Below are 27,414 nucleotides of genomic sequence, written 5' to 3'. Positions count from 1 at the left end.
ATATTTTTCATATAAGAAACAAGAGCAGGATGCTCACCTTGCAGTAAAATTGCCTCCTTAAGGAGCAGCTAGGTGGCGCAGTAGATAGAGCACAGGCCCTGGAGTCAGGAGGACCTGAGTTCAAATCCAACCTCAGACACTTAATAATTGCCTAGCTGTGTGTCCCTGGGCAACTCACTTAACCCATTGCCTTGCAAAAAAAAACCCAAAACAAAAAAAATTGTTTCCTTACCACATTAAAAATCATTTTGAAATATTTAAGGGAATTATGTTTTATCAATAATGTTGCTGTGAAATAATAAGACATCCTTGAACCCCCTACAAATCCTCCCACAAAAAAAAAAAAACATAAGCCACTACATTGAGAAGTCCTAGCTTTGAGTCCTAGCTCTGCCACTAATTAACTTTATGACCACAGGCAAGTCATTTACCCTTTCTTAACTTCTGTTTCTTCATCTATAAAATGGGGGAAGCACCACCTGTCCTATGGCTACTGTGTGGATCAAATGCTATAATGTAAAAATACTTTTTATCTCCTCAAGTGCTCAAGAGAGGCAAACAAGTATAGCAGACATAGGACCAGTTTTGGCTTCAGGATGACATACTATTGTAAGTAAATCCAATAATCTCTGTTCTCCAGTTAATAGCTCTAAGAATAAGTTAGAGTTGAGTTGACAATCTCTATCAACTCTATTAGTTAAATCTTGAAGTTAAGTGAGTGTATATGTATCTCCTACAATTTACAGATCAACAATCTGTACAGATTACTGTGTGCCTGTCACTGTGATAAACACAAAGAAAAAGTCTCAAGGCTACATGGGTAAATCAAAATATAGAAGTTAAATGCAGAATAGATGGAATGTAACTTTAGAGGGGATGGCAGTAAAGACTGGGAGAACCAGGAAAGGACTTCTGAAAATGGTACTTGACCTAGTCTTAAAGGAAGAACTATAAGAAAAAAGTGTTATAGGAGATATTACTATTTGGGGATTTTTGTTACTTCATTTAATTTTTTGAGAGAAGATTTCCTGATTTCACCCAAGCTGAGAGTACAATAGTCACTAATAGTCACTAACTGACTAACCCTATTGATGATCAGTATGGGTCTTTCAAGCAGTCCCTTATCTTCAGGCCTCCTCAGGCAGCTAGATGGCTCTCAGGGTCTCAACATATTTGTGTTAGACTTTGTGAAGAAACCTGATAGACTTTTTTCCTAAGGTAACCCCGGACTCATGAGCTCAGCCTCCCAGTAGACAAGACCATAAGAATGCACCACCACCATCAAAGCTCTATTTGGGAGATTTTTACATCTAATTCGATTTTTTCAGATAAAAAAATCAAAATGTATGTATCAGTGAATTTCAGACCTATATGTATATCACAAATCCTAGCCAACAAGTTCACAAATAAATTCATGCTGGGAAAAATGGAGATAATTGTGCAAACCCATCAGTACTACTGGGGTGGGGAGAAGTACCTTAAAAGTATGACTAATAGTCAGTTAACAGCATCTCAGGATTATCTACAAAAGACAATACTCAACTGAAAGCAAAAATATGCTTTGGAAGAGAAAGCCTTGATGATAAGGTGATGGGTAAAACTCCATTACTAAATAACTTCTTATAAATTTATCTCTCTAAAGACTTTCTGATCTTGGCTTTCAAATTTCTATCAGAGTATCCTTAAGTTGACATGACCTCTTCCTCTTAATAACCTTGTGAAGTAGGAAGTGCAAACAGAAAAAGAATCAGATGCTGAAAGAAAAGTCACTAAGTGATGGGATCAGACTGAGGTGTGGCCCGACACCAGGTCCAACAATCTTTGTTATCATGGGCTACATTTTCCAACAATGTCCCATAACTTCTAATTCATGAAGAATTGAAGAAGAAGCATCTCTACATTCCTCCTTCTCAGAATCACACATTGAGAACATTAGAACTGGAAAGGCTCTTGGCACCTAGCCCACTGGAGTTGAAAGAGATCCAAGAGACAAGGCCTTTCCAGACAGAGGAGCTTACACTCCAGCTCTCAAAACTCTCAGATTTGAACTGAGGGCTTCTGATTGCTAGTTTTGGGCTTTTTCCCCACTCTGTATCAAGGCTACTTCTGTGAGGCTACTTAGTAGGGTCTTCTTTTGGAAAATGAATATTATAGTTCCTGGCACCTAGAGGGCTAAACAAACAAAGAGAAAGAAATAATCAGCACTAGGCTCAGACAAGTAGTAAAACCATCTTTCTTAAGCAACTATAGGCATATCTTGTTTTACTATGCTTTGCTTTATAGCACTTCATAGATATTGCGGCTTTCTTGTGTTTTCTATTTTTACAAACTGAAGATTTGTGGTAACTACATTGAGCAAATCAACATCATTTTTCTTAAAGCATGACCTCATATCATGTCTCTGTCACATTTTAATAATTCTCACAATATTTCAATTTTTAAAAATATTATTATATAACAATGATCTCAGATGTCACAATTGTAAATTATTTTGAGGTACCATAAACCACACTTGTATAAGACAGCAAATTTAACTGCTGTTGTATGTCTTCTGACTGCTCAAGTGACCAATATTGAAATCAGGTCAATTAATAACTCTACAGTGAACTCTAAGTGTTAAAGTGAAAAAATCTATGTAGAAAACTACATTACTGTCACATTTTTAAGAAATTGGCCAGTCACTCCAACCTTCAATACCACCACCCTAATCAATCAGCAAACCAGTAACATTGATCATTGCTTGGTGTGAGAAATACATACACAAATATTACATGTTTTGTGTAATAGCCTTCTGAATTTTGTATTTTACCTTTAGCAATATTTCTCACACCTGTTCCCTTCAGAGCAACTACATATGCTTTACCTCTCACCCAGTCTATTACAATCATTCGCTGAACCTAACTCTTCCCTTACTTTACTTTTTATTTCTCATTTCTCATGTATATGCTATCATAGTCATCTTCTTAAAACACATACCTATCACAGCAGTCTGCTCAAAACCTTTCCCTGGATCCCTCTTTCTTACTTCAAGGTCTGGGGCAGATATTATCTCACCCATTAAGCTTTCTCTAATTCGTTTTTAAATCTCTTGTATCAGTCTGTTTGGACCTTCTTGCACTTAACTTCATTTGTATTATGTCAAAAATCACACATTTAATCATTAATTGGAAGGTACCCTAGACCTCTGATATAAGTCACTTAACCTTTTTTAAGCTTCAGTGTTCTCACTTGTAGGATAGAATAATAATATTCGCACTGCCAACATCACAATGTTGGGAGAAAAGCACTTTGTAAACTTCAAAATGCTAGAGAAATATGAATTAATAACTGTCTCAGTCCTTTATTTTTTTAATTTTTTTTAAATTTATTTTTTATTCTCATTTTGTACAAATGTTTTTCTTTACATTAATAAGATATACTTGTTTACAAGTAAACAAAATACCCCTCCCCCCATTGAATATAGATAGACCTGCTTGGGCAAAAAAGTAAAGGGGGGAGAAAAAAATTAAAATTAAAAAAATAATAATAGTAATAATTGTAGGTATGGCCAGGTGGCACAATGGACAAGGCACCAGCCCTGGAGCCACGAGCACCCGAGTCCACATCCAGCCTCATAAACTCAATAATCACCCAGTCATGTGACATGCAAGCCACCCAATCCCCACTGCCCTGCAAAAACCAAAAAGAAGAAAAAAAAAAGACCCAAAATAAAATAAAATAGTAATAATAGTAGGGGTGGCTGGGTGGCCGACAGAGCATTGGCCCTTGAGCCAGGAGCACCTGGGTCCGAATCTGGCCCCAGACACCCAATGATCACCCTGCTATGTGGCCCCAGGCAGGCCACCCAGCCCCACTTGCCCTGTACCCTCCCCCAAATAATAATAACAAAAAATGTGTTTCAGTCTTTGTTCCAACACCATCCACTCTGTCGTGAGTGGATCACATTCTTTATGATAAGTCCATCACAAAAGTTACTTCCATATTTTTCCAACGTTGCCATTGTTGATTGCAACTCCCTCCTTTCTTATTTCTCCACTACCATGTACTATATTTTCTCTCTCCTTTCACTCTGACTCTGCTGTAGGGTTGTTAACTGGGTCAGCAGACAGATCCCTGGTCCTGGGGCCAAGAAGCCCTGAGCCCCCATACCACCCCTGAGGCCCAGAATCCACCTGGCCCTATGGTCCTGGGCAGGCCATCCAATCCCAGCCCCTTGCAAGAAGTAAAAAAAGAAGTGTGTTATATCTGACCACTGTCCCCCCATGGTCCATCCTCTCCTCCTTTATTCACATCCCCACCCCTTCCCCCTGCTCCCCGCTCCTTCTTACTCCAGATGCCTATACCCCATTGAGTATATATGCTGTTTCCTCTCCTAGCCATCTCTGATGAGAGCAAATGTTCCCTCATTCCCCCTTGCCTCCCCCCTTCCATATCATTGCAATAGCTCAATGTAATAAAAAAAAATCTTATTATGTGAAATAGCTTGGACTATTCCCCCTCTCCTTTTTCTTTCTCCCATTACATTTCCCTTTTTTTCTTATTGACTCAATTTTTACACTATATTTTATCTTCCAATTCAGCTTTCTCCTGTGTTTCAACTATAAAAGCTCCTTCTACCTGCTCTATTAACTGAGATGGTTCATATGAATATTATCAGTATCATTTTTCTATACATGCAGTTCATCCTCATTAAGTCCCTCATATTTCCCCCCTCTCCTCCAATCTCCATGCTTCACCTGAGTCCTGTATCTGAAGATCAAACCTTCTGTTCAGCTCTGGCCATTCCAAAAGGAACCTTTGAAATTCCCCTGGTTCATTGAAAGTCCATCTTTTTCCCTGGAAGAGGACATTCAGCCTTGCTGGGTAGTTCATTCTTGGCTGCATTCTAAGCTCTTTTGCCTTCCGGTATATTGTATTCCAAGCCCTACGAGCTTCCAATGTAGCTGCTGCTAAGTCCTGTGTGATCCTGACTGCAGCTCCATTATATTTGAACTGTGTCCTTCTGGCTGCTTGTAATATTTTCTCTTTGACTTGGGAGTTCTGGAACTTGGCTATAATATTCCTGGGGGTTGGTTTTTTGGGATCTCTTTCTCGGGGGGGATCGGTGGATTCTCTCCATTTCTATTTTGTCCTCTGCTTCTAGAACATCAGGGCAATTTTCCTGTAGTAATTCTTTGAAAATGATGTCAAGGCTCTTTTCCTGATCATGACTTTCAGGTATTCCAATAATTTTCAAATTATCTTTCCTAAATCTGTTTTCCCTATCAGTTGTTTTTTCAATGAGATATTTCACATTTTCTTCTAATTTTTCATTTTTTTAGTTTTAAAGTATTGATTCCTGATTTCTGTTAAATTCATCAATCTCCCTGAATTGTATTCTTTGTCTGAAGGATTTATTCTCCTCAGAGAGTTTTCTTATCTTTTTTCCATATGGCCAATTTTGCTTTTTAAAACATTCTTCTCAATAACTTTTTGAACTGTTTTATCCATTTGACCTAAGCTGGTTTTTAGCATGCTATTTTCTTCAGCATTTTTTTGGATTTCCTTGACTAAGCTGCTGACTTCATTTTCATGTTTTTCCTGCATCTCTCTCCTTTCTTTTCCCAGTTTTCCTTCTAACTCCCTCATTTGATTTTCAAAGTCTTTTTTGAGCTCTATCATAGCCTGAGCCCAATTTCTGTTTTTCTTGGAGTCTTTAGATGCAGGAGCTTGTGCTTCCTCATCTTCAGACTAGTTTGATCCTTCTTGGGCTCATTTGCAAAGTATTTCTCAATGGTCTTCCTCTTGTTTCTTTGTTTGTTCATTTTCCCAGCCTAAGCCTGTTTTTGGGGGGTGCTTCCTGAGCTTTTGGGACACTCCCACAAGGGTCTCAGTGTGTGAGGCTCTGTCCTCTGTGAATGACCATAAGCGCCCCCCTCTGCCACGGGGCTGAGGTGGGGGGGGGGGGGGCTGCTGTTCTATGGGGGGGCCTAGACTGCGATCAGGATCTGAATGTGGTCAGAGCTCCAGAGTCCTGTTCCAGAGGCAGGGGACAGAGCTCTGCCTGTCTCAGTCCTTTAAATCACTTTTATATTCTCTGCCCTCTCCTTTCCTCTGCCCTTTTCCAGTCTCTTTCACTCTCAAATACAGAAATAAAGTTAAGAGGAAAACAAACATGTAAATCAAGTGTGAAAATAACTCCTTGGTTATTATGCTATGTTACAAAGAAAGAGAAGTTTTAACTCTTAACTCCAGAGGTTAGAAACTTTGTGCTAAAACACTGTTAGCAAACTTCATTATTAGAATTCCTACACTCCTCAAATCAAATTCTTTCTCATTTCCTCATAAAGAAGAAAAGGCAAGATATTCTTACCTTCCAAAGATTTAGAATATGGATAACATTACCCTAAAACATTATGACAGTATCTTCAAAAATAACTAAGTGATGGAATGAGACTAATAATTGACCTTTGTAATCCTGTAAGTCAAAAATTAGACTAGAAACTAAAAATATCTTAGTATTATTTCCAAATCTGATCTCTCAAATGTTTTTATTTGAATGTTTTTATTTCACAGACTCATATGTGCTATGGGAGATCTTAAGAATTTTTAAGTCCAATTCTCTCATTTTGCAGATGAAGAAACTAAGCCCCCATGAGAGGAAGTGACCAGATCTATTTTTTCCATTTACCAGTCTTCTGATTTTGAGAAAGCCACTTACTTTCTTTGAGTCTATTTCCTTGACTGTAAAAAGCAGATAAATAAATCCAAATAATATCAATCCAATCAGGGTTGTGAAAAAAAATTTATAATTCTTAAAGAATTATATAAGTCTAATCATAGAATTATGGATTTGGTGCTCAAAGAGATTCTATAGTCCATTCGGTCCTACTCAATTCACAGATGAACAAATTGAGACACGTTTAGACTGATTTGTCCTAGCTCACATTCATAGAAAGGTAAGTCACGTTCCAAACCCAGGTCTTCTGACTCCAAATCTAAGACCCTTTCCACTGTACTGCACTATCAGTCTACATAACCAACTGCCTTCTGAACATTTCAGATTGAATAGGTGTGCTGTAGACATTTTAAATTCATTATGTCCAAAACATAACTCACATTTTTCCCAACTCCTATGTTTTCTTGAACTCCACACTCTCTCATTCCACATATTCAATAAGTTGTCAAATACAATTATAGATTGATTTCAGTTTTTGCCATGGGAAAGGCATTTCAAAGATGAAAAATATAAAATCTCATTACAGATTTTAGCATTGACAGATAAACATTTGCAGTTTATTTTAATGAATAAGAACAAGAACTTTGAACTGAAATGAATTGTTATCCTAAAAAAAGAGTTCCATTCTTCTCATTAGTAGATCTACATTATGAAAAGTGGTATTCAATTATTATTAATATATTTTGAATTTTGTCAATAAAAGGGTGGAAACCTTTCTCTCTTGTCGTTTAAGTAGCTACATAATATCCTTGATTTTGTCTTTTACTCTCAAAACCTAAAATATTTATATCTAATCTTTACAGATAAAGTTTGCAAACCCCTGAACTAGAAAAAGATGATTCACATGTCATTTTGCTCAGTTTAGCATAGGGAGGGAGCTCCCTGTTATCATTTCCTCATCAGCTTCATTTTGTTCTAGCTGGCTTTGCAGAGAGTGAAACTGCAGGCAATCATGAAACTATGCTATGGGGGATCAAGTAAGAACAAAGCCTGAAAAGCAGGGAAGGTAAAACAGAAGCATCTTAGTGATTAGAAAGACAGAAATAACTGGGAAAGGAGAGACAAGAATGAAAGAGTCAAAGATAAAACACAGGGCCAAATTTCTTAATAACAAACAAGGAGATAAGAGTTTGTGGAGAGCCTAAGAGAGGAGGAAGAATTGTAAGTCACATTTCCATAGTACTTTAGTGTTTCTGCACAACAATTCTGTTTGGTAGTAATACTTGAGACCATTTTACAGATGAGGAGGCTAAGAATCCAAGAGATTTTTTATCATTTGCTCTTCAATACATAATTAGTAAATGTGAAAATATGAAATGAGGTCTAATTCTTTCCACTATACCACACTGTTTTCCTTTACCTATTTATAAAGCAATTTATATTATCTCTCATTTGATCTTAACAACACTAAAAAGTAGAAAAGACTAAGATCATTATCTCCATTTTACAAATGACAAACTTAAGCCTAGAAGATGCATGGAGTAACCTATCCTAAATCACAATCATATTAAGAAGAATCGGGGGACAGTTAGGTGGCGCAGTGGATAAAGCACTGGCCTTGGAGTCAGGAGTACCTGGGTTCAAATCGGGTCTCAGACACTTAATGATTACCTAGCTGTGTGGCCTTGGGCAAGCCACTTAATCCCATTTGCCTTGCAAAAACCTAAAAAATAAAAAAAAGAACCCAGGAGGGGGTGTTTCAAATCTGTTCCACTTCTCCAGAGGTTCTGCTAATGACCCTCCGTGACTGCCATGGGATTTTATTTAGGAGAAACAATGGAATTCAAAGGGATCCACATTGTGTTCACAGATAGAAGGAGCTATATGACAAAAGTCTTGAGAGTCTGAATTTGAGCCTCAATAAGTATAAATGGGAAACTACTTATGTATCTTAGAAAACTTAAGTTGAACACCATGTGAGGTAGACAAGAGTGATAAAAGTAAAGATAAAAAAAAATCAGATGGTCAAAAAGATGGAGATATTTTTTTTTTTTTTTGCAAGGCAATGGGCCACACCACTAGGTAATTATTAAGTGTCTAAGGCTTCATTTGAACTCAGGTACTCCTGACTCCAGGACCAGGGGTCTCTCTACTGCACCACCTAGCCACCCAAGAGGGATAATTTTTAAAAATATTTCTGAATGTCTTTAGTTTTTATTCTAACAGAAGAAACACATATATAAGAAAAAATTATTACCTAATGCAGACAAAAGAGAAGGAAGCATCTTTAAACAGGAAATTAAGCTCATACTATGTGCTAACTGTAAATACTAAGAAAAATAGGGTGCAATTTGTATTAGAGAAACATTAGCTAGCAAACAAGTCTACAGGGATGCTGCCATGAACCCTAAGGTCAATACAGCTCAATACAGGAAAATGACAATGAAAGGAGTTTTTTTTTAAATTTTATTCAAAAGAGATTATAGACAGACTTGTACAGAGGCATCAACAAAATATTCCAATAAAACATTTCTCCTATAAGAAAAAGTAGGGGGAGTGAAAGGAAAACTTTTAAATGAAGCTGATGAAAGAGAAAAACACCTTGTTAATGAAAGGCTATATTATAAGCTACCTGACCAGAAGAATGGGTTAATCAATTCTGAAAGGAGTTCACAAGACTAGCACTGAGATTAGAGACAGAATTTAGGGGAAACTTCAACTACCTGGAAACCTGCTGAGGGTTTTCATTACTAAAAGCAGAGTAATTGATGAATTCTTTCTAGGTCTTGCTCCTAATTTCAGTCATCAGCTGCTGGAAGAAGTATGGGAAGCTTCTTACTTGTGACCAATAAAAAGGGAGTGATTTTTAAAAAGGGACTGCTGAACTGAGTAGAAATGCTGGAATGTTACTATTACCAAACATTCTTAAGAGTTTCCATTAGCTAAAGGGAGTAAAGCTTAGCACAATGATATGCAAACTGAAGAGCTAATTTCAGAGTTGTGTGACCCTGAGCAGGTCACCTAACCTCTGGTTTCATAATCCGTTAGTGAAGGAAATGGCAAATCACTCCAGTATCTTTGCCAAGAAAACCCCAAATGAGGTCATAAAAAGTCAGATGTGTCTAAAATGAGTGAACTACTTCCTGACTGCTGACACTGTCTAGTGTGCCACCTAGTGCCCTTTAATGAGTAAAGGCCTTTTTTCTTAAAGGAACTTCAAAGGGATAGAACAAAAATGGTTTACAACAAACTGAAACAAGAAGAATAAGATATTAAGACAGCACTCAATTAGATCAAGTTGCCAGACTAGTCAAACTAAATCCCAAGGTTTTGAGCACATGTGATTGCTGAGCCACTGACAGGAATTTCAGAAATATGGCAAACAGGAGATACCTCAGGAATAGAGATGAGGAAACACTTCCAATTTTCAAGAGAAAGGGAAAAGGGTAGATTCTTTAAACTTACCTTTCTGACCTGGAAAAAAAATTAAAGAAAAATTTTTTAATAGAATTGTGTTATGGTAAACAATGTTTACTATAGCCAACATTGATTTAAGACTCTTTTCTGACACGTGGATTAGGCAATCTTTGATCAAATTAAAAAGTTTTCTGAAATAATTCAGTAACAGTATAAAACTCATAACATTATAACATATTGGCCACTGAATAATACAACTGATAGACACACAGATCTCCAGAAACTGGATGGCTACAGATCAGCTATGCCCCAATGGGCTTCCTTCCTTCTTTTCTGCCTTTTTTCATGAGGTAATGGGATTAAGGGACTTGCCCAAGATCACACAGCTAATTAATATCAAGTATCTGAGGCTAGATTTGAACTCAGGTCCTCCTGACTCCTGGGCTGGTCCTCTATCCACTGCATCACTGAGCTGTTCCTTGATAGGCTTTAAAAAACAAAGTGACCCCTCTCTGAACCAACAGGCAATTAGGGATCAATTTAGGATTGAAATCTTTTAGATGGCAGCAAGGAAGGAAGGGTTTTCCTCTCTTCTCCCCTCCCCTAGCAGGATAATGGTACCCTTCAGAAGCACATGACCAGAGAAGACTCATGCCAGCATGATGCCTGACCTAAACCCTAACCTTTGGTATAGACAGTCTGGTAAATGGAGTTAGAATCTCACAGCTCAAGAGATGGCCAACTTCAGAGCCAAAATTCTAAGGGTGCAAAACTGGGCAGTTCCCATTAATATAGGGGCAAGGGTTCCCTTTCTTTTCCAAATAATTTAGCCACACCCTAACCAAGGACATTACCTGAGTCAGAAGTTGGAATTAATAGAGATGACAGCAAACTGGTAAAAGTAGATGACCTGCAGAAAGCAAACCCAGTGAACCTCTACAGCAACATAGCCTGCAAGGATGAGTAGTTCAATAAGTCCATAACAAAATCATGGCCACTCAAAAGCAATATGGGAATATGGAGTGTTCCTGTGCAGTGGATTTGTAAGGTTACCCTCCACACAGTTCTCATATGTAGGCCCCAATTATGCACAGTCTGTATCTAACAATTCTCCTACTGATAGTGTGTATGTTTGTGGGAGACTACTTACTAAGTTTATGATGGAAATATTCTATTGTAAATCTTCCTACTAATTCAGTAAATGCTTTTGCTTTCAGTTGACAATGTATTCTGGTCTAATATTAAAGGTGAATACATTGGTGAGGGTTCATGAGCTATATTTGAGGGAGGCAGGTTCACAGAATTCTTTTAACCAGGAGTAGTCCTTCAAAGTACCCAATTTATGAGCCTAAATAAGAGGTCATTTCAAACAAAATGACTTGCACGAAGGCATAGGTGACATACCTAGCAAATGCATGAACAAAATATGCATTAAAGAATAGCTAAGAAAATGACCAAAAAAAATGATTAAACTTGTTTAGTTTGTTTCTTACTTCAAACTGTTATAGAGGAATTTCTGTTTCAGGTATGGAATGGATTAGATAGCATATATAAGATCTTTTCCAACTTAAATTGTTTTCTTATGATTCTAAGATTTACATAGATTTTTATAATTCTAAGTTATACATAGTTTAGTGGAAAGAGCACTGAACTTGGAGTAAGGGGATCTGATTTCACTTTTATCTAAAATACTTACTAGTAATATATAACGATGGGCAGGCAAATCACTTCATTTGAGTTTGTTTCCTCAACAATAAAAATTTAAACTGCAAGACATTATATAAATAAGCTGTAGAACCCCAACACTGATTTAATAATAATCATAATTTGAACTCATATCCTCTAAATTCTCAAAAAGTTGTAAGAAAGTCATATCATCTTTGCCCACAGTACAAAAAATGGCAGCTTTAATTGATTTAATCATAGGTTTAGATCAATGTCTGTCCCTTTCAAAATTCAAGCTGAAAGAAAAAAATTAATTTTGCCCCACCAGTGAGGAAAAAATAAAATGTAATTCCTCCTTTGCAAGCAAAGAGAGACTATCCTTCATTTATACTCCAGATAGATAAGGTTTTTGTTTTTTCTTTTTCTTTTTTGCAAGACAATGGGGTTAAGTGACTTGCCCAAGATCACACAGCTAGGTAATTATTAAGTGTCTGAGATTAGATTTGAACTCAGGTCCTCCTGACTCACCACCTAGCTGCCCCCTCCAGATAGATAAGGTTTTAAGAAAACCTTGCAGTGGAATGTAAGAAGCATAATGAAGAACTTCCAGGTCATGTGACACCACACAGACTTGGATCCAAGCATATTCCTGAGGTTCCTCTTTGCCTAAGTCTTTTTGCAGGGTCGTAAAGAACTCTATACTATGGAAGTTTGTTCTGGCTTTGATAGTTCAGTGATGCAAAGCTCTGAACTGCCTATACTGGAGGATAGGTCAAATGTGAAAAACAGTCTTTGTATAAAATTTCTCTGATAAGAACTTAGGGTACAAGATATATAAGTAATTAATAAATATATATAATAAGACCAACAGTAATTCCCCAATAGATAAGTGGTTAGGAATATGAATAAATAGTTCTCAAAAGGATAACAATAGATAAATGCTCAAAGAATATAAATAGGTCTCAAAAAAATTAACTAGATGAAAAGAAATGTTCCAAATTACTAGAAGAGAAATGAAAAATAACCTGGAGACTTCCCCTCATACCACACAAATTAGCAAATATTACAAAAAATGACAACATTCAATATTGGCAGAGCTGCTAAATTATACATTTTAGAACCCAATTTGGAATTATGCAAATTATGCAAATAAAATAACTAAAATGCTCATTCCCTTTAATCCAAAGACCCCATTAGTGAGCTTATACCACAACGAACCCTTTGATGAAAAAAAGAGCCCCCAAATACTCCAAAATATTTATAGCAACACTTTTTGGGATAGCTAAAAATCATTAAAAAAAAAGCAGATGCTTATCAAATGGGAAACTGGCTAAATAAACTGTGGCATATGAATGTATGGAATACTACTGCAACTGTGATGAATACATAAACATGGAAAGATCTTTATGAACAAATGTAGAATAAAAGTATGCAGATAAAGAAAACAATATACACAGTTAATTTTTACTTAATTGTTTTTCAGTCAGGTTTAACTTTTCATGATTCCATTTAGGGTTTTCTTGTCAAAGATATTGGAAAGGTTTGTCATTTCCTTTTCTCCAGCTCATTTTACTGATAAAATGGAAACTGAGGAAGAGTTTAGTGACTTGACGAGGTTCACATCTCTAGTAAGTATCTGAGGCCAGATATGAACACAGGGAGTCTTCCTGACTCTTCACCCAGTACACACAGTACCACCTAGCTGCCCCATACACAATAACTACAACAATATAAATGGAAAGAATAAAATTTTAAAAATCAAAAGTAAATGTAACAGAATGATAAAGATCAAATTGGCCTCAAATGAAAAGATTTGAGGAGATACTCCCAAACTATTCCTTCAGGGAGATGGGGGAGGGGGGGGAAGAGGACCACAGGTATTACAAATTGCACATGTTTTCAGACTTTGTTCAATGTATTGATCAGTTATGCTGATTATTCCCCCCACCCTTTCCTCTCCAAAAAGCACTATTTGTCATGTGGGAGGAGAAACAGGAAGGATAAATATAAAATGAAATATTAAAAAAATTATTTAAAAAAGAGTAAAGAATGTTATTAAAGAAATGAATACAATATAAAAAAGATGATGAGTTGGTAACATAAGGAGAGAAAGGGATAAGCAAATGAGAGTCTGTGTACTTTCCAAAGGCATTCTTTTTACATCCTTGTGGCAAATTTATGGGAGGATATGGATGACATGTGTGACTGAAGATATGAAGGGAAAGGGAATGCCCACAGATCCATTTGAGTCCTGAAGTAGAATGTCAGTTCTTTCTTCAATAGATTTAGCTTCTTAATTAGAATCAGGCTCACATTAAAACTTCTTTGTGTTACCTGATCAAACACTGCTGGATGACAATGATAGCCCCTGGAGAAGAAAAAACAGCTCTGGGAAAAAAACACCTGAGAGTAAAAGTGAATTAAATCAAACTTCCACTAGAATGTCTGTTTCAGAGGAACACCTTAAAAAATCATCTTAAATCTTTTCTTCTCCCTCTTCTTCTGTCTTACTAAACCAAGACTGTCCCCTGATGACAGTGTCCTTGCCCAAACATTCTAGTACTGGCTGCCCCTTTACTCATTTATGGCTCACCAGTCTAGGTGGAGGAGTTGAAATATTCCCTGCTTCTCACGGTCATCCTCAGGTTTCCCACTTCCTCCATCTCTCAGTAACTTCTCTTCCTTTAAGGTTCATGCTATTCATATATTTATATCTACTAACCAATTAAAACTCTGATAGCTGCTTCCTTTGGTCCCCTAAGTCACTCCTTTTCCTTCCTCAATGAATTTGGAACCTAGCTCACAATTTTTTTTTTCTCTCCTCCCCAATTCCTGCCTTCATATTAGAGAACTTCAACAAACATATGGACTCTCCCTCAAATACCCTAATCATTCAGTTTCTCAACCTACTCTTCTCCCATGGGCTTCTCTTCTAACCCACCTCACCACACAAAGAAATGATTATACCCTTGGTCTTTCCATTCTATAAATGTAGCACTCCTATATTCAGGAATTCCGAAATCCCCTCATCCAACTATTATCTACTGCTTTTCACCTTTCTCTCTACCCTCCCTTGCAAAATTCTACTCTTTATCCACACCATACCTTTAATCCCTTGACCCCTTGATTCCCTCCCACATCAACTACCCTGCCCACTCTCTCCTCCCCCTCTTAACTCCTTGGTAAACCAATTCAACTATATAGTGTTCTCTTCAAATTTCTACATATTGAATCTTACCATATAGCTAATTATACTTAGCCAAGCCCCAGCCTTGAATCACCCTTCCACATGTGCAAACAAATGGAGAAGAAAATCGTACTACAATGCTGACTGGTTTGTACAACCTCAACTGGGCCCTCACTGCTGTTGGGCACTCCTATCAAACCTCCTTTATCAACTCACTATCCAAATCTCTACAATAGCTCTTCCAAATCTTTTCATCCTTCCTCAAACCTCCCATAGCTCTCGCTCTCACCTACTCTCAGCTGAGAAACGTGTGTCTTAGGTTTGAGGCCATTTACCATGAGTTTTATCTTCTCCACTGTTCCTCATCTCCTACCCCTCAAGCGCCTTCTACCACTATCTCCTTTACTACCTATGAAGTGCTCTTACTAAAGATCTCTATTTCCTCTAGAATCAAATATAAATTCCTCTGATTGGCATTTAAAGTCTTTCTCAACTTGGCTCCAACTAATTTTTCAGACTTATTACCCACTACTTCCTCTCATATTCATGCACTCTGCTATTCAGCCAAATTGGCCCCCTTTTGTCTTTACCCCCCACCCATATGCACCCTAGTTAAGTACCCTTCCCCCACCCATATGCACCCTATTCTAGTGCCTTGAGCATAGTAAATACCTGAAAAAGGTTTTTTGACTCTCATGTACTCCCCTTTTGTGCAGTTATAATATTTTAATTTGTATTTCATTTATCTGTGTACATATCAGCGTCTCTACATCTCTCACAGAAATAGATTTTAAGCTCCTGGAGGGATGAGACCTTTATGATAATTGTCTTTTGGTTCCCTCATATACTAGCAGAGCCTATTATCCATGAAAAAAATACATATATGAAATTTAGAAGTCATTTAGTCTATCCCCAACCTGAACAAGAAGCCTCACCCTCTTTATTTGACTTGAAGTCTTTAATGATGAAGAACTCACAATAGCATGCAACAGTGCATTTCTTATTTGGAGAGTTCAGATGATTACCAAGTTTTTCCTTCTACCATACTGAAAACTATCTCCATTTCCACTTATTTTTCTCTAACCCCCCGCCTTTGTAATCAAGCAGAAAAAAATACAATCCCCCTTTCATATGAAAGGTCTTTAAATATTTAAAAAGTGTTCAAGTTTTCCCCAGTATTTAATTTTCTTGGCTAAATTCTTTATGTGGCATGGTGTCTAGATCTCTCAGCATCCTAGGAACACCCTCAGTTTAGGAAAGTTCTTCCTCTTCAGAATATCCAAGAGTACTTTATTTGTATCTCTCCTTGACCTCCTCTCTCCCTCTACCTTGTCCTGACCATTTTATGTTACTTCATTGTAGAACAGAAGGTCTTTGAGGGCAGGGCTGTCACTTTTTAATCAATGTATTCCCAGTCCTTAGCACATTAAATTGCACTCTGGAGATATCAAATTAGGTTTGTAGGTTTTGAATCTGGCATATTTCCATCTTGCTAAAATCTTTCCTAAAATGTGGTGTCTGGTTTTGAAATGGAAACTGATAGGAAGGAAAGGTAAGCTTGGGAACTTGTTTTGGTGGCAAGTCCAGTTTCCCTTTCACCATCACGGAAAGTTCACAAAGTTGAGTGAGGCAGAAAAGTATATCTAAGGATAACTTCTGACTTTTTGCCACTCCATGTCTCTGTAATGTTTCACTTGCTATTTAGCAGTCTACTGAATTTTACCAACTTTTTCCATGCTTTTCCTTAAAAAAAAAAGATCCCTTGCCCCTTCTAAAACTCTGCAGGTACAGCCTTTTTCCTCTAACTGGGAGGCAGTTGATAGGGAGGAAGCATCCATGGTAGAAGCACCCATGGTGGGAAAAAAAAAGTGTTATTATTTGGGAGCATATTGTTACACGCTGAGAAAAAATGTATTTTATTCTTTAAGGCCTCATATGAGCCAACACAGTAAAATTTCATATTTTTTCAATAATTCATAAAGGACCACTGAAAGTCTGTCACCCTTGTACCTCCCAAGCCCTATCCAGTACTCTGGACTCTTGTGTTTAAATTTTAATTCTCCAGATGCCCATTATTTACTTAATCAAACAATCCCATATTCTTTCCTCTTACTACCTCAGAAGTTACTACAAGATCATGGTTCATATCAGTTAAATATCTTGGAAAGGTATTTGGGCAAGTACTCAAGTTCAGGTAGACATGAAAACAAAGTCAGTCTTCGGGTTGGTTTTAAGCTCCAAGATGCCCATGCATGTGCCCTCCATGTACAGAGATATAGCTTCTGATGGTTAGTGGAAGTATAAAGTTTACAAAAGGTCTGTCTAGATTATTATATTTAAATTATGGAAATAATATTTGAGATAAAAGATTGACAGAATGACAATCTGTCCTCCAATGCATCAGAGCAGAAACAATTTGGCCCAAGACTTGGTTTACAGATGAGGAGACTAAGGTCCACCATCTCAGAACATCTAAATCCTAAGCAGACAAACTGGAATTTCAGCCCACATCCTACATAGACAACATCAGTTCTTTTGAGTATCAACTGAATAAGTACTGACCAGGTTGATAAATAGTAAAGAGGAAAGTAACTATAAAACAGTCAATATTTAGTAAGTACATTTTATATAATGCATTCACTATAAGAATTGAAGAAAATAGAAATGTTAACTTCTCCAAAGATGTGGGGGCAGAGATGAAAAGGTGAGTGATATTTTCAAATATTAGAAAGGATATCATGATAAAGAAATTAGAAGTATTCCACCTGGCACCAGAGGGAAGAACTAGAAATAATTGGTATAAATTAAGGGGAGCCAAATTTTGTCTTCCCAACAATTAGAAGTGCATGCATGCCTCAAGACTCTTGCTTCCTGGAGGTCTGTGAGCAGCAGTCCAATGAGGACTTCTGGGAGGAGGTAATACAGAAAGCAATCACTCTTCAAAAAAAATCTCAGAATGTAATAGTTATAAGGAACATCAGATCATCAAGTCCAGTATGTACTAGGGTAGAGTCAGATTCCCTCCTACAGCTTCCTGCAGTCATCTAGCCTCAACTTTAAGTGATTAAAAAAAAAAACCTTACAATGTTCCTCAGCTAAACTACTTCACTTTTGGATAGTTTTATTAGGATAACTAAAAGCACTTTTAAGTTCCCAGATCACTTTTATATACGTTATCTTATTTAAGCCTTACAAAATCTTGTGACATAAATTGGTACAGGTATTATTATTCCCATTTCACAGATGAAGAAAGAAGTTCACAGAGGCTGAATTATTTGTCTATAATCTAACAGTGTGTAAAGTGAGTCAGAACTTCCTCATTTCAAGTCCAGTACTCTTCTACATGGAACGAAAACATCCTTTCTACATCCTTACTGCTCCCAGTTCTGGCCTCTGAGGCCAAGAAGAACATGTTGCAGAATCAAATCTAAACCTCTTCCATATAACAGGAAGGTTTTTTCCTCTTTGTTTCCTCAGAGTGTAGAATAGAGGGCCCTGTAGCTTTTCAAATACTTAAAAGATATCCATCATTTCCCCCCTTAGTCTTTTCTTTTCAAGGTCCAGTTCCTTTAGTCAATTCTTAGATGACATAGTCTTCACTTCCCTCATAGACTTCACTTCCCTCTCTTCCCATGCTGGTCGCCATCCTTTGAAAATGTTATAGTAAGTCAATGTCCTTCCTAAGATGTACTCAACACCTGAATGATTACAACCTCTCCATTTGAACATTATCTCTATAGTTACATTCCAAGAATGCATTTTGGAATTATACCTCCCTCAAAATTGACTAAAATGTCCACACCTTTTGAATCAGAGATCCCTCTGTCAAAGACTATCAAAATTTTTATAGCATACTTTCTCTGGTAGCAAAGAACTAGAAAACAAAGTAGACTGGGAAATGGCTAAACAAGTATGTGATGTAAATAATGTAATATTACTCTGATATAAGACAACCAACAGGAAGAATTCAAAGAAGTTAGAAAGACAGATACAAGGAATATATATGGAAAGAACAATGAAGCAAAACTGAATGCTGTTTGGCTCTAAAGGCTAAGAAAAGCAGTAAGAAAATGAATCTTTCATTAGAAAGGTGGGACTAAAGGTAGAATGTTGCATATGCTGTCAGTGTATTAGTTGGGTTTCTGGACAGTTTTTTTTAACCTATTAAATAAGGGAAAGTTTATTACTGGTTCATATAGGGATCAGGAAAGAAGAATATAATTAGTATGTGATATAAAAACAAAATGCATTTATTTATAAATTTTAAAAAATGGGTTGAGACAGAATCTATACCATAAATAAGAGAGTAAATAAATTCACTACAATACAATTTAACATTACGTGTTGGTGATTCACATGGAGTTGGCAGCACATAAAAATCACTTGATCTTTTTTAAAGGAACCCCATCATGGAGTTGTAAGGAAGAAAGGAAGGAAATAATTAAGCAATTATTATGTGTAAGGTACTGTGCTAAGCAGTTTTTACAAACATTAACTCACCTGGTCCTCATAACAACCCTGTGAAGTAGGTGCTATTTGTGATCTCCATTTTACTGATGAGGAAACTGAGACAGAAGAGAAGTGACTTTCCCGGGATCATATAACTAGTAGTAGTGAAACCGAACTGAACTCTGGTCTTCCTGACTCAAGTCAAGAAGCATAGGTTTATTTTGCACAATAACCCCTAAGTTTCCTTTCACCTCTGCTAATTTCTGAAGCAATTTTCATTCACATATGAATTACAACCCGAAAGACTACACAGGACAGTCCTGCTGTCTTACTACCACTTAATTTGAGCCCAAGGGTTAGGACACTTCTGCTTTTTCTAAGGCCATAGATTTGGTAACTCCTTGGAAGATATGTTCCTAGTTACCTAGATTATTACATTTTTACCCACAAAGAGGAAATATGATTGCCCTTATTTGGAAAGATCACTGGTTTTAGAATGAAAAGATCTGGGTTTGAGTTGATACTTTAAACTAAATGCCTATGATGGTACCAGAGGATACAAGTATAAAGAATGAAATAATCCCCATGAACTGATGAGGTTGCAATCTGACACTTTACAACTATGTGAGGTTGGACAAATCCCTTAGCTTCTCAGAGCTTTGATTTTCTTAGTTGCAAAATGGTGCTCACCACTTGTACTGTCTACCTCCTCACTTGAAGTACTTTCAACTCAAATCTCAAGTACTTTTATTATGTTCAAATACTATTTTGGAAAAGAGTAGCCTTTCTTAAGTAAATCATTTCACCTCAACATATTTATCTGTAAAGTGGGAATGATTTGTGCTAATTTTCATAAAGTTGTAAGGAAAGCTTCCATAAATCAGTTTAGAAAAGTGAGCTATTTAAGCCACTCCAGAAAAGCAAACATTCTAAATGGCATGTGATTAGTTTAGGAAATTAATGCTGCTTCTACTTGCAATGGTTTGCAAGATAGGAGAATGATAATTAGAACTGGGAGGAACATAGTCATTAGAGAGATGGCAATAAAAGGATAAGTGAAAATTGGCAACATTTTTTTTTCCCATATATACCAGAAGAACTATTAGCTCATTAAAAGGCTGATGAGGTCAAATGAAAGGGTTGGAACAGCTGGAGAGAACCTTGAAAAACATCTAGTCTTCATTTGACATAAGAGGAAACTGAGAGGTCAGCCTAGAGACAGGAAATGATTGGTCCAAGGTTCAAGGGCAGCCTACTTACTGTGATTCCTAATACACAGTATCCTACCTCAATAATAACACAGTTAAGAGCCTGTCACTGATTTTCATTTAAGGCAAGCATTCAAAAATCATCTTTAAGGAAATAATAAGAAAACAGAGGATTAATCTGGCATGCCAGAGTTTATGGCTTATAGCAATTTGTGGGGAAGGTATACATTGAATATACCTACTCTACTTTAATTCATAGACTCTTCCTTAAAATTCCACCTGTAGAATTTTGTTTCTACTGTGTTAACTTCTTTATGCTTCCATCATTTGCCCAGAACCTAAAAATCACACTTTCCTCACACTTTGCTAACTGGAGAGGAATGGGAGCTTTTGATCATTGTCCAATTTTTCCTTAGAACTTCTCAAGCTGAGCTCAGGATCCCTGCAAGGCATTAGATGGAAATACAAGTATTATTCATTATTCCTATTTATAAATGAGGTAGATGAAGGTCCAGAGAAGTAAGAAGAATGTCCTGAGATCAAATAGTTAGAAAATGGAAGAAAAAAGTTGAAATCTGAGGTCTTATAAATATTTTAAGTTCATTTTTCTATCTATTTGTCATCATGATGTAAGTTCTTTAAGGCATTCAATATTTTTTTAAAAAGTCTTATCTGTCCAAATTTCTTTATAAAGGGAGGGGAAGAATTGGAAATGTGACACTTCTATTATCTAAAATACTCAAGGTAACTTTGCAATGTAACATTATGTCACAAAGAGCTATGTGATATGTTCCAATAGAAGCCTGGTAAGCCACCTTTCAGATACGTCCCAGAGAGTTCTGTGGACATGAGTAGAAGGTTAAACTAGGTATTCTCTCAAGTCACTTCCAATTCTGAGAATCTAAGACTATTAAGCACATCTTACAATTTGTTTTTCTACTTAGCCCATCTTCCACACTTTTCTAGTTATCTCCACAGTATAAACTTCCATCTCTCTTTGAGAAAACTAATATTTCAGATGTACACATAGCTTTAAAAAAGTGTTAGAATTGGAAGGGAACCTAAATATTTTATAGTCGAAAGCTGTCATTTTACAGAAGTGGAATCAAGAACATGGTCAAGAGGCCAGGCCCATTAGGGGCAGCAGACCTGAAACTGAAATCCAGCTATCAAGCCCACATCTAAGGTCCTTCTACTCGCTTCCACACTCCCCTTACTTCATACAAAAAACATGACAATGGGAGGCTGCATAGTAAGTGATACTGCTGTTATTTTAGAGAAGGAAACTGTAATTAGTTCAGAGAGAAGAACTGTGACTGGCCAAGCAAGAACTCAAACCTAGATTTTCTGACTCCCAATAGTCTTTCCATCCCACCATGCTATATTCCTAAACCTAACCTTAACTTCCTCCAAATTAAAGTTTCCCCAGGATACTAGGGCAAAGTGCTTGCCTGTCTTTCAGTTTATCTTCTTAGTGAAAACTCAATAGATGCCTGCATAGTGTTTTCTAATTATGCAGAGAAACCAGGCCATTTGCCACCTTTAAGAGCTCTCTTTCACCCTCTCTCTCCCTCTTTTGTGGCACTCATGGAACATCTACTTAGCTACCTCCTTTGGTTCCAGCCCATGAACCAAGGTACTTGTTAGTATAATTTGCAATTGCTTCCTCTGACAAATATTGAATTTTCCAAGGTCATTTGTACAACCAACCAAAAGTTTTTTCCTCAGCTGTATTCAGTCTGATCCAATAATACTCTAACACTGCTGAATAAAATCTGATCCAAGACTCCAATACTGCACAAGCACAATTTTTAAAAACCTAAGTGATAACTTGGTCCTTTAAAAAAATACAGAAACTAATAGCATTTAGCTTAAAAATAGGCTTATAGGGCAAGAGATTGATGACTAGAAGATCCAGAAAGGCACTTTTTTTTTTCTTTGAGGTCAGAATGTTTGCCTAGAATGAATCCCTTTGCCTTTCTACTGAGAATAGGAGCCTTAGGGAGAATAGCAGGAATAATCAAAGAAGCTGAGGGATGAAGGGTGACCTTAAATGGGCAAAGATACAGGAGGGTCATGTATCCTGATAGAAGCTTGAAGGAAAAAGATAACCAAACAAATATGTCTAGTGCCCTCAAAACTGAACAAGATGGACCATGGAAGTAGTTGTGGAAGATTTTTCCCTTGGCCTTCTTGGGACAGACCAGAACTAATCACTGGAATGGAAAAGCAGAGTCTCACATCAACCTTTCCAGCCCACTTAAAGCATGGTCTGAGAGGAGCAGTGATCTTGACCATTGTGACCTGCATCCCCAAGGAAGAATAGAAAAGTGAGGTCATATCCTCAGATGGCCAAGGCACTTGGAAGGGCAGCTGAGTCAGGAATGGTTTCCTATGACCTTAGGGGCCTGAAATAATCAGGAAACCATAGTGATTGGGGGAGCAAGAAAGGAGGGTGAGTTGGTCTGGGCTAATTCAGGACATGGTCCAAGTGGGGCATAAAGATAATGGATGGAGATGGAAGGTTAGGCCTAGAAGAAATATCAAGAGCTCACAGCAGAGCCAGGTATGGATCCCGCCTTCTATCAAGTTAAGGAACACGGCTGTCCTCACCCTGATCAAAGGCCTGATCAAAACAGATAACTGAAGGCAGTAGAATGTATTGTGCCTTCATAACTGAACAGCTGGCAGAGAGGGGAGGGACGGAGCTGAGTGCTAGCAGTGCCTAAAGTAATCGTGTTGGGAGGAGAGAAATCTGCAATAAACTCATGGCAGCTTATTAATTAGATCTGCAAATAAGCTCATGTGAGAATTACTGGGAGATGAGTGGAGGGAGGGGAAGGGAAGTTTCATGGGAAATGATCCCCAGGCCCTTGAGAACCAGCAGTCAGTAGGGGTTGAGGAGGGCAGAGAAAGATCAATGCTGAATCTGCCTTGAGTAGATAGTAAATGATATTGAGAAAACAGAAGAAAAAAGAATAGGGTGTAAGGTGGTGGCTAGGTGGCGCAAGCGGATAGAGCACCAGCCCTGCAGTCAGGAGTACCTGAGTTCAAATCCAACCTCAGACATTTAATAATTACCTAGCCCTGTGGCCTTGGGCAAGCCACTTAAGCCCATTGCCTTGAAAAATCTAAAAAAAATAAAAAATGGGGTGTAAGGTTCATGGAGAAGAAGAGCAAAAACAAGCATCCCTTGCCCATGGGACCTGGTCACCAGCAGAGAGCTAAGGGTGGCAAGGGTGGCAGCACCTGGTACAAATATGCAGGGAACTGATTTTTGTTTGTCCCTGAGGGTGGAGTTGTGTACACAGACCTCTAGTCTTTCCAGGGTGTTAGGAAGGACCAAAGGCCCAGATTAGCCCAGTTGTCCGACTCTAAGGGTGTCCCCAAGGTTCAGGTCCTCCAGGGAGCCCGCTCATCTCTGTGCAGGGAATTCCCTCCTCTCCCATTCTCTCCCCCCGACCTTTACTACCCCTAGCCCTAGGGGATGGTATTGGGGGGCTCATTCATTCTCTCCCTCCCTTCCTCTGCCACCCCCAGGGTGGCTGCCCCCTTCTCTAGCTTACGCTGGCCCAGGGGCTGTTCCCCAAATTCTTGAGAGTCGGAGGATTCAGCCCCTCCTCTTTTTCTGGCAGCCCCGGCAAGTCCAGGGGTGCCAGGGAGCCCCAAGTCCTCCACTTCCCCCTTTCCCCGAGGCTGGGGAGGGGCTGGGTGTCCCACAACACCCCTTCCCCGGCCGGGGAGAAGGCAGTGGTCCCCATCTCCGCCTGCTGAGGAGGGGTCTGGCCCCGCTCGGGGCGGGCACCCCGCAGCTCGCACCCCCCGGCCTGTGCGGGAGGCCCCCGCTCCGGCGCATCGGGCCGCGGGGGCCGGGACGGATGGGGTCCCCGGGGCCGCCGCGCTGGGCCCCCCGGCCCCGGCCCCGCCACTCACAGAACTCGGCCACGTAGAAGGAGACGGCGTAGTTCTCCTCGCACCAGTCCAGGGTGGAGGTGGTGGGGCCCCAGTAGCCCACTCGGTCGGCCCCCAGCGGGGCCATGGCGCCGCTGCCTCCACGAGCCGAGCCGGGCTGGCCGCAGCCGTCACTCGGGCCGCCGGGCCCCGCCCCCGCCGCCGCCGCGGGCTGGGCCCCGCCCCGGGGGGGAGGGGCGGCCGGGGCGGGGCCGGGCGGAGGGGGCGGGGCCGGCGGCTCGCGGTTGCCGGGGGAACCGGGGACGGGAGGAGCGCGAATAGCGGGAGCCGAGGGGAAGGGCGCGGGGCGGGGCCGGATCCCGCGGGAAGTCAAGGCCGACTGCCCCGGGGCCGACCTTGACCGCCCTCCCCCAGGCTTGGGAGCGACCCCCGGGCAGGACCCCGAAGTGCGGCTGCCCGGAGCCGACGTCATGCGTGGCGGCCCGGGCCGCGAGCGGGCCCTGGGGCTGGGGGCGGCGCGGGGCTGCGGCGCCCAGGACCCCTGCAGGCCGGCCCGGCGGCCCCGCTGGGGGCTTCGCCGCCGCCGCCGCCTCCTGGACGGAGGGGAAACTGAGGCGAGCAGGGCGGCGCGATGGCGAATGTCTGCGGCCCGGGGGGAGGGGAGGCAGAGCAGAGCCAGTGGAGGCGCCGGGCCGGACCCCCCCGGGCCGGACCCTCCCAGGCCGGACCCCCCGGGCCGGACCCCCCGGACCCTCCCAGGCCGGACCCTCCCGGGCCGGACCCCCCCGGGCCGGACCCCCCCCGGACCCTCCCAGGCCGGACCCCCCAGGCCGGACCCCCCGGGCCGCACGCCGCCGTAGGATCTGCAGGGCCGGAGAAGGCAGCTTCTGCCCCAGAGAAGCCTATTGGGACAGAAGGACCCGTGCAGCTGGGTCCCTGGGGCCCGCGTTGGCACCTCTGCCCCGCAGGCTGGACTATTCCCTCTGGATCCAATTTTCACCAGTTGTAAAAAAGAAGGGGTTGGACTAGCACAGGAGTCCTCAACCTGGGATCCATAGACTCATTCCTGTTTGTTTGCTTGGGAATTAAATCATCTTTTTTCCCCAAATTACATGTAAAAACAACTTACTACATTTTTACTTATTTTGAGTTTTACAATTTCCCCCCCCCATCTCACTTTCCACCCCCCACCCCCCACAGAAGGCAGTTTGTTAGTCTTTACATCATTCCCATAGTCTGGATTTAATCTAAATTGAATGTGAGGAGAGAGAAGTCATATCCTTAAGGAAGAAACATAGTATGAGATATAGTAGAATTACATAATAAAACAACTTTTTTTTGAACTTTGAAGATTTTATTTACCTTGAGTTTTACAATTTTCCCCCAATCCTATTTCCCTCCCCCCACCTTCACAAAAGGCAATTTGCCTGTCTTTACGTTGTTTCCATGTTGTACATTGATCCAAATTGAGTGTGATGAGAGAAATCATATCCTTAAGGAAGAAACAACAAGTATAAGAGATAACGGGATCAGACAGTAAGATATAAGTTGTGTTATCTTTTGTTTTTTTAGGATTTTTGCAAGGCAATTGGGTTAAGTGGCTTGCCCAAGGCCACACAGCTAGGTAATTATTAAGTGTCTGAGGTCAAATTTGAACTCAGGTACTCCTGACTCCAGGGCCGGTGCTCTATCCACTGCACCACCTAACCACCCCAGTTTTTTTTTTTTCTAAATTAAAGGTAATAGTCCTTGGTCTTTGTTCAAACTCCACAATTCTTTCTCTGGTTACAGATGGCATTCTCCATCACAGACACCCCAAAATTGTGCCTGATTGTTGCCTTGTTGGTATGAGCAAGTCCATCAAGGTTGATCATCACCCCCATGTTGCTGTTAGGGCATAGTGTTTTTCTGGTTCTGCTCATCTCACTCAGCATCAGTTCATGCAAATCCCTCCAGGCTTCCCTGAATTCCCATCCCTCCTGGTTTCTAATAGAACAATGGTGTTCCATCATATACATATGCCACAATTTGTTAAGCCATTCCCCAATTGATGGACATTCCTTCAGTTTCCATTTCTTTGCCACCACAAACAGAGCTGCTATGAATATTTTGTACAAGTGATGTTTTTACCCTTTTTCATCATCTCTTTAGGGTATAGACCCAGTAGTGGTATTGCTAGATCAAAGGTTATGCACTTTTCCAATGACATGTAAAAAACAATTTAAACATTTAAAAAATTTTTGAATTTTCTATTACCTTCCTCTATTTCCTATGCCCTCATTGAGAAGACAAGCAAAAGATTTTTAAAAATATATTTTAATTCTATTTCAATATAATTGGTTTTCTTTGTGGTCCTATGGCTTATATTATTCTAAGACAGGGACTGTATGATTCACCAAACTGTCAAAGCATTTTTCACACAAAAAAAGACAAAAATCTCTGGACAAAATGGTCTCAAGTTCTCTTCTGGATCAAGATCTATATAATAAACTAGTAAAAATTAACATTTAGCTTGTACTTACCATTTGCTAGGCATTATGCTTAGGGTATAACAATTATTACATTTGATTCTCACAACACCCTGGGAGATAAGTACTGTGACCACCACTTTAGCTGAGGAAATTGAGTCAGAGAGAGGTAAAATGATTTACTCAGAGACAGAAGTGATTTTCCCAGGCTCACACAATATGTCTGATGTTAGATTTAGAATTCTAACCTATCTTGAATCCAGGTAGGGATCTTGGTCAGCTGCTTAGCTGCCTACTAGCTGTGATAAATACAAAGTATTTTGAGAACTCTCCAATACCTTCAATGGAAGGTGGGAATCAGAGAAAGTTTCACAGAGGAGATAACACCTGAAGAACTTTGATGAAAAAATAAGGCTTCTAAGAGACAAAAATACAGAGGGAGCAGATTGA

The 27,414-nt window shown here is 39.5% G+C and overlaps 1 protein-coding gene across 2 annotated transcripts in view; it reads right to left on the bottom strand.

Annotated features, from left to right (window-relative positions):
* ACER3 (alkaline ceramidase 3) overlaps nt 1-24,712 on the bottom strand; it is a 183,007-nt gene extending 158,295 nt beyond the window's left edge. The window contains exon 1 of one of the 2 annotated variants that reach the window (XM_074216935.1): nt 24,518-24,712. In XM_074216935.1, the coding sequence (XP_074073036.1) occupies nt 24,518-24,623 (106 nt within the window). In that variant the 5' untranslated portion in view covers nt 24,624-24,712. The remainder of the gene's footprint in view (nt 1-24,517) is intronic. The other variant, XM_074216936.1, reaches the window with a different exon arrangement.
* Between the last annotated feature and the right edge of the window lie 2,702 nt (nt 24,713-27,414).

This window comes from Macrotis lagotis, chromosome 1, assembly GCF_037893015.1.
Source record: "Macrotis lagotis isolate mMagLag1 chromosome 1, bilby.v1.9.chrom.fasta, whole genome shotgun sequence".
Lineage (NCBI taxonomy): Eukaryota > Metazoa > Chordata > Mammalia > Peramelemorphia > Peramelidae > Macrotis > Macrotis lagotis.
This window is presented reverse-complemented; position numbering and strand designations above follow the sequence as displayed.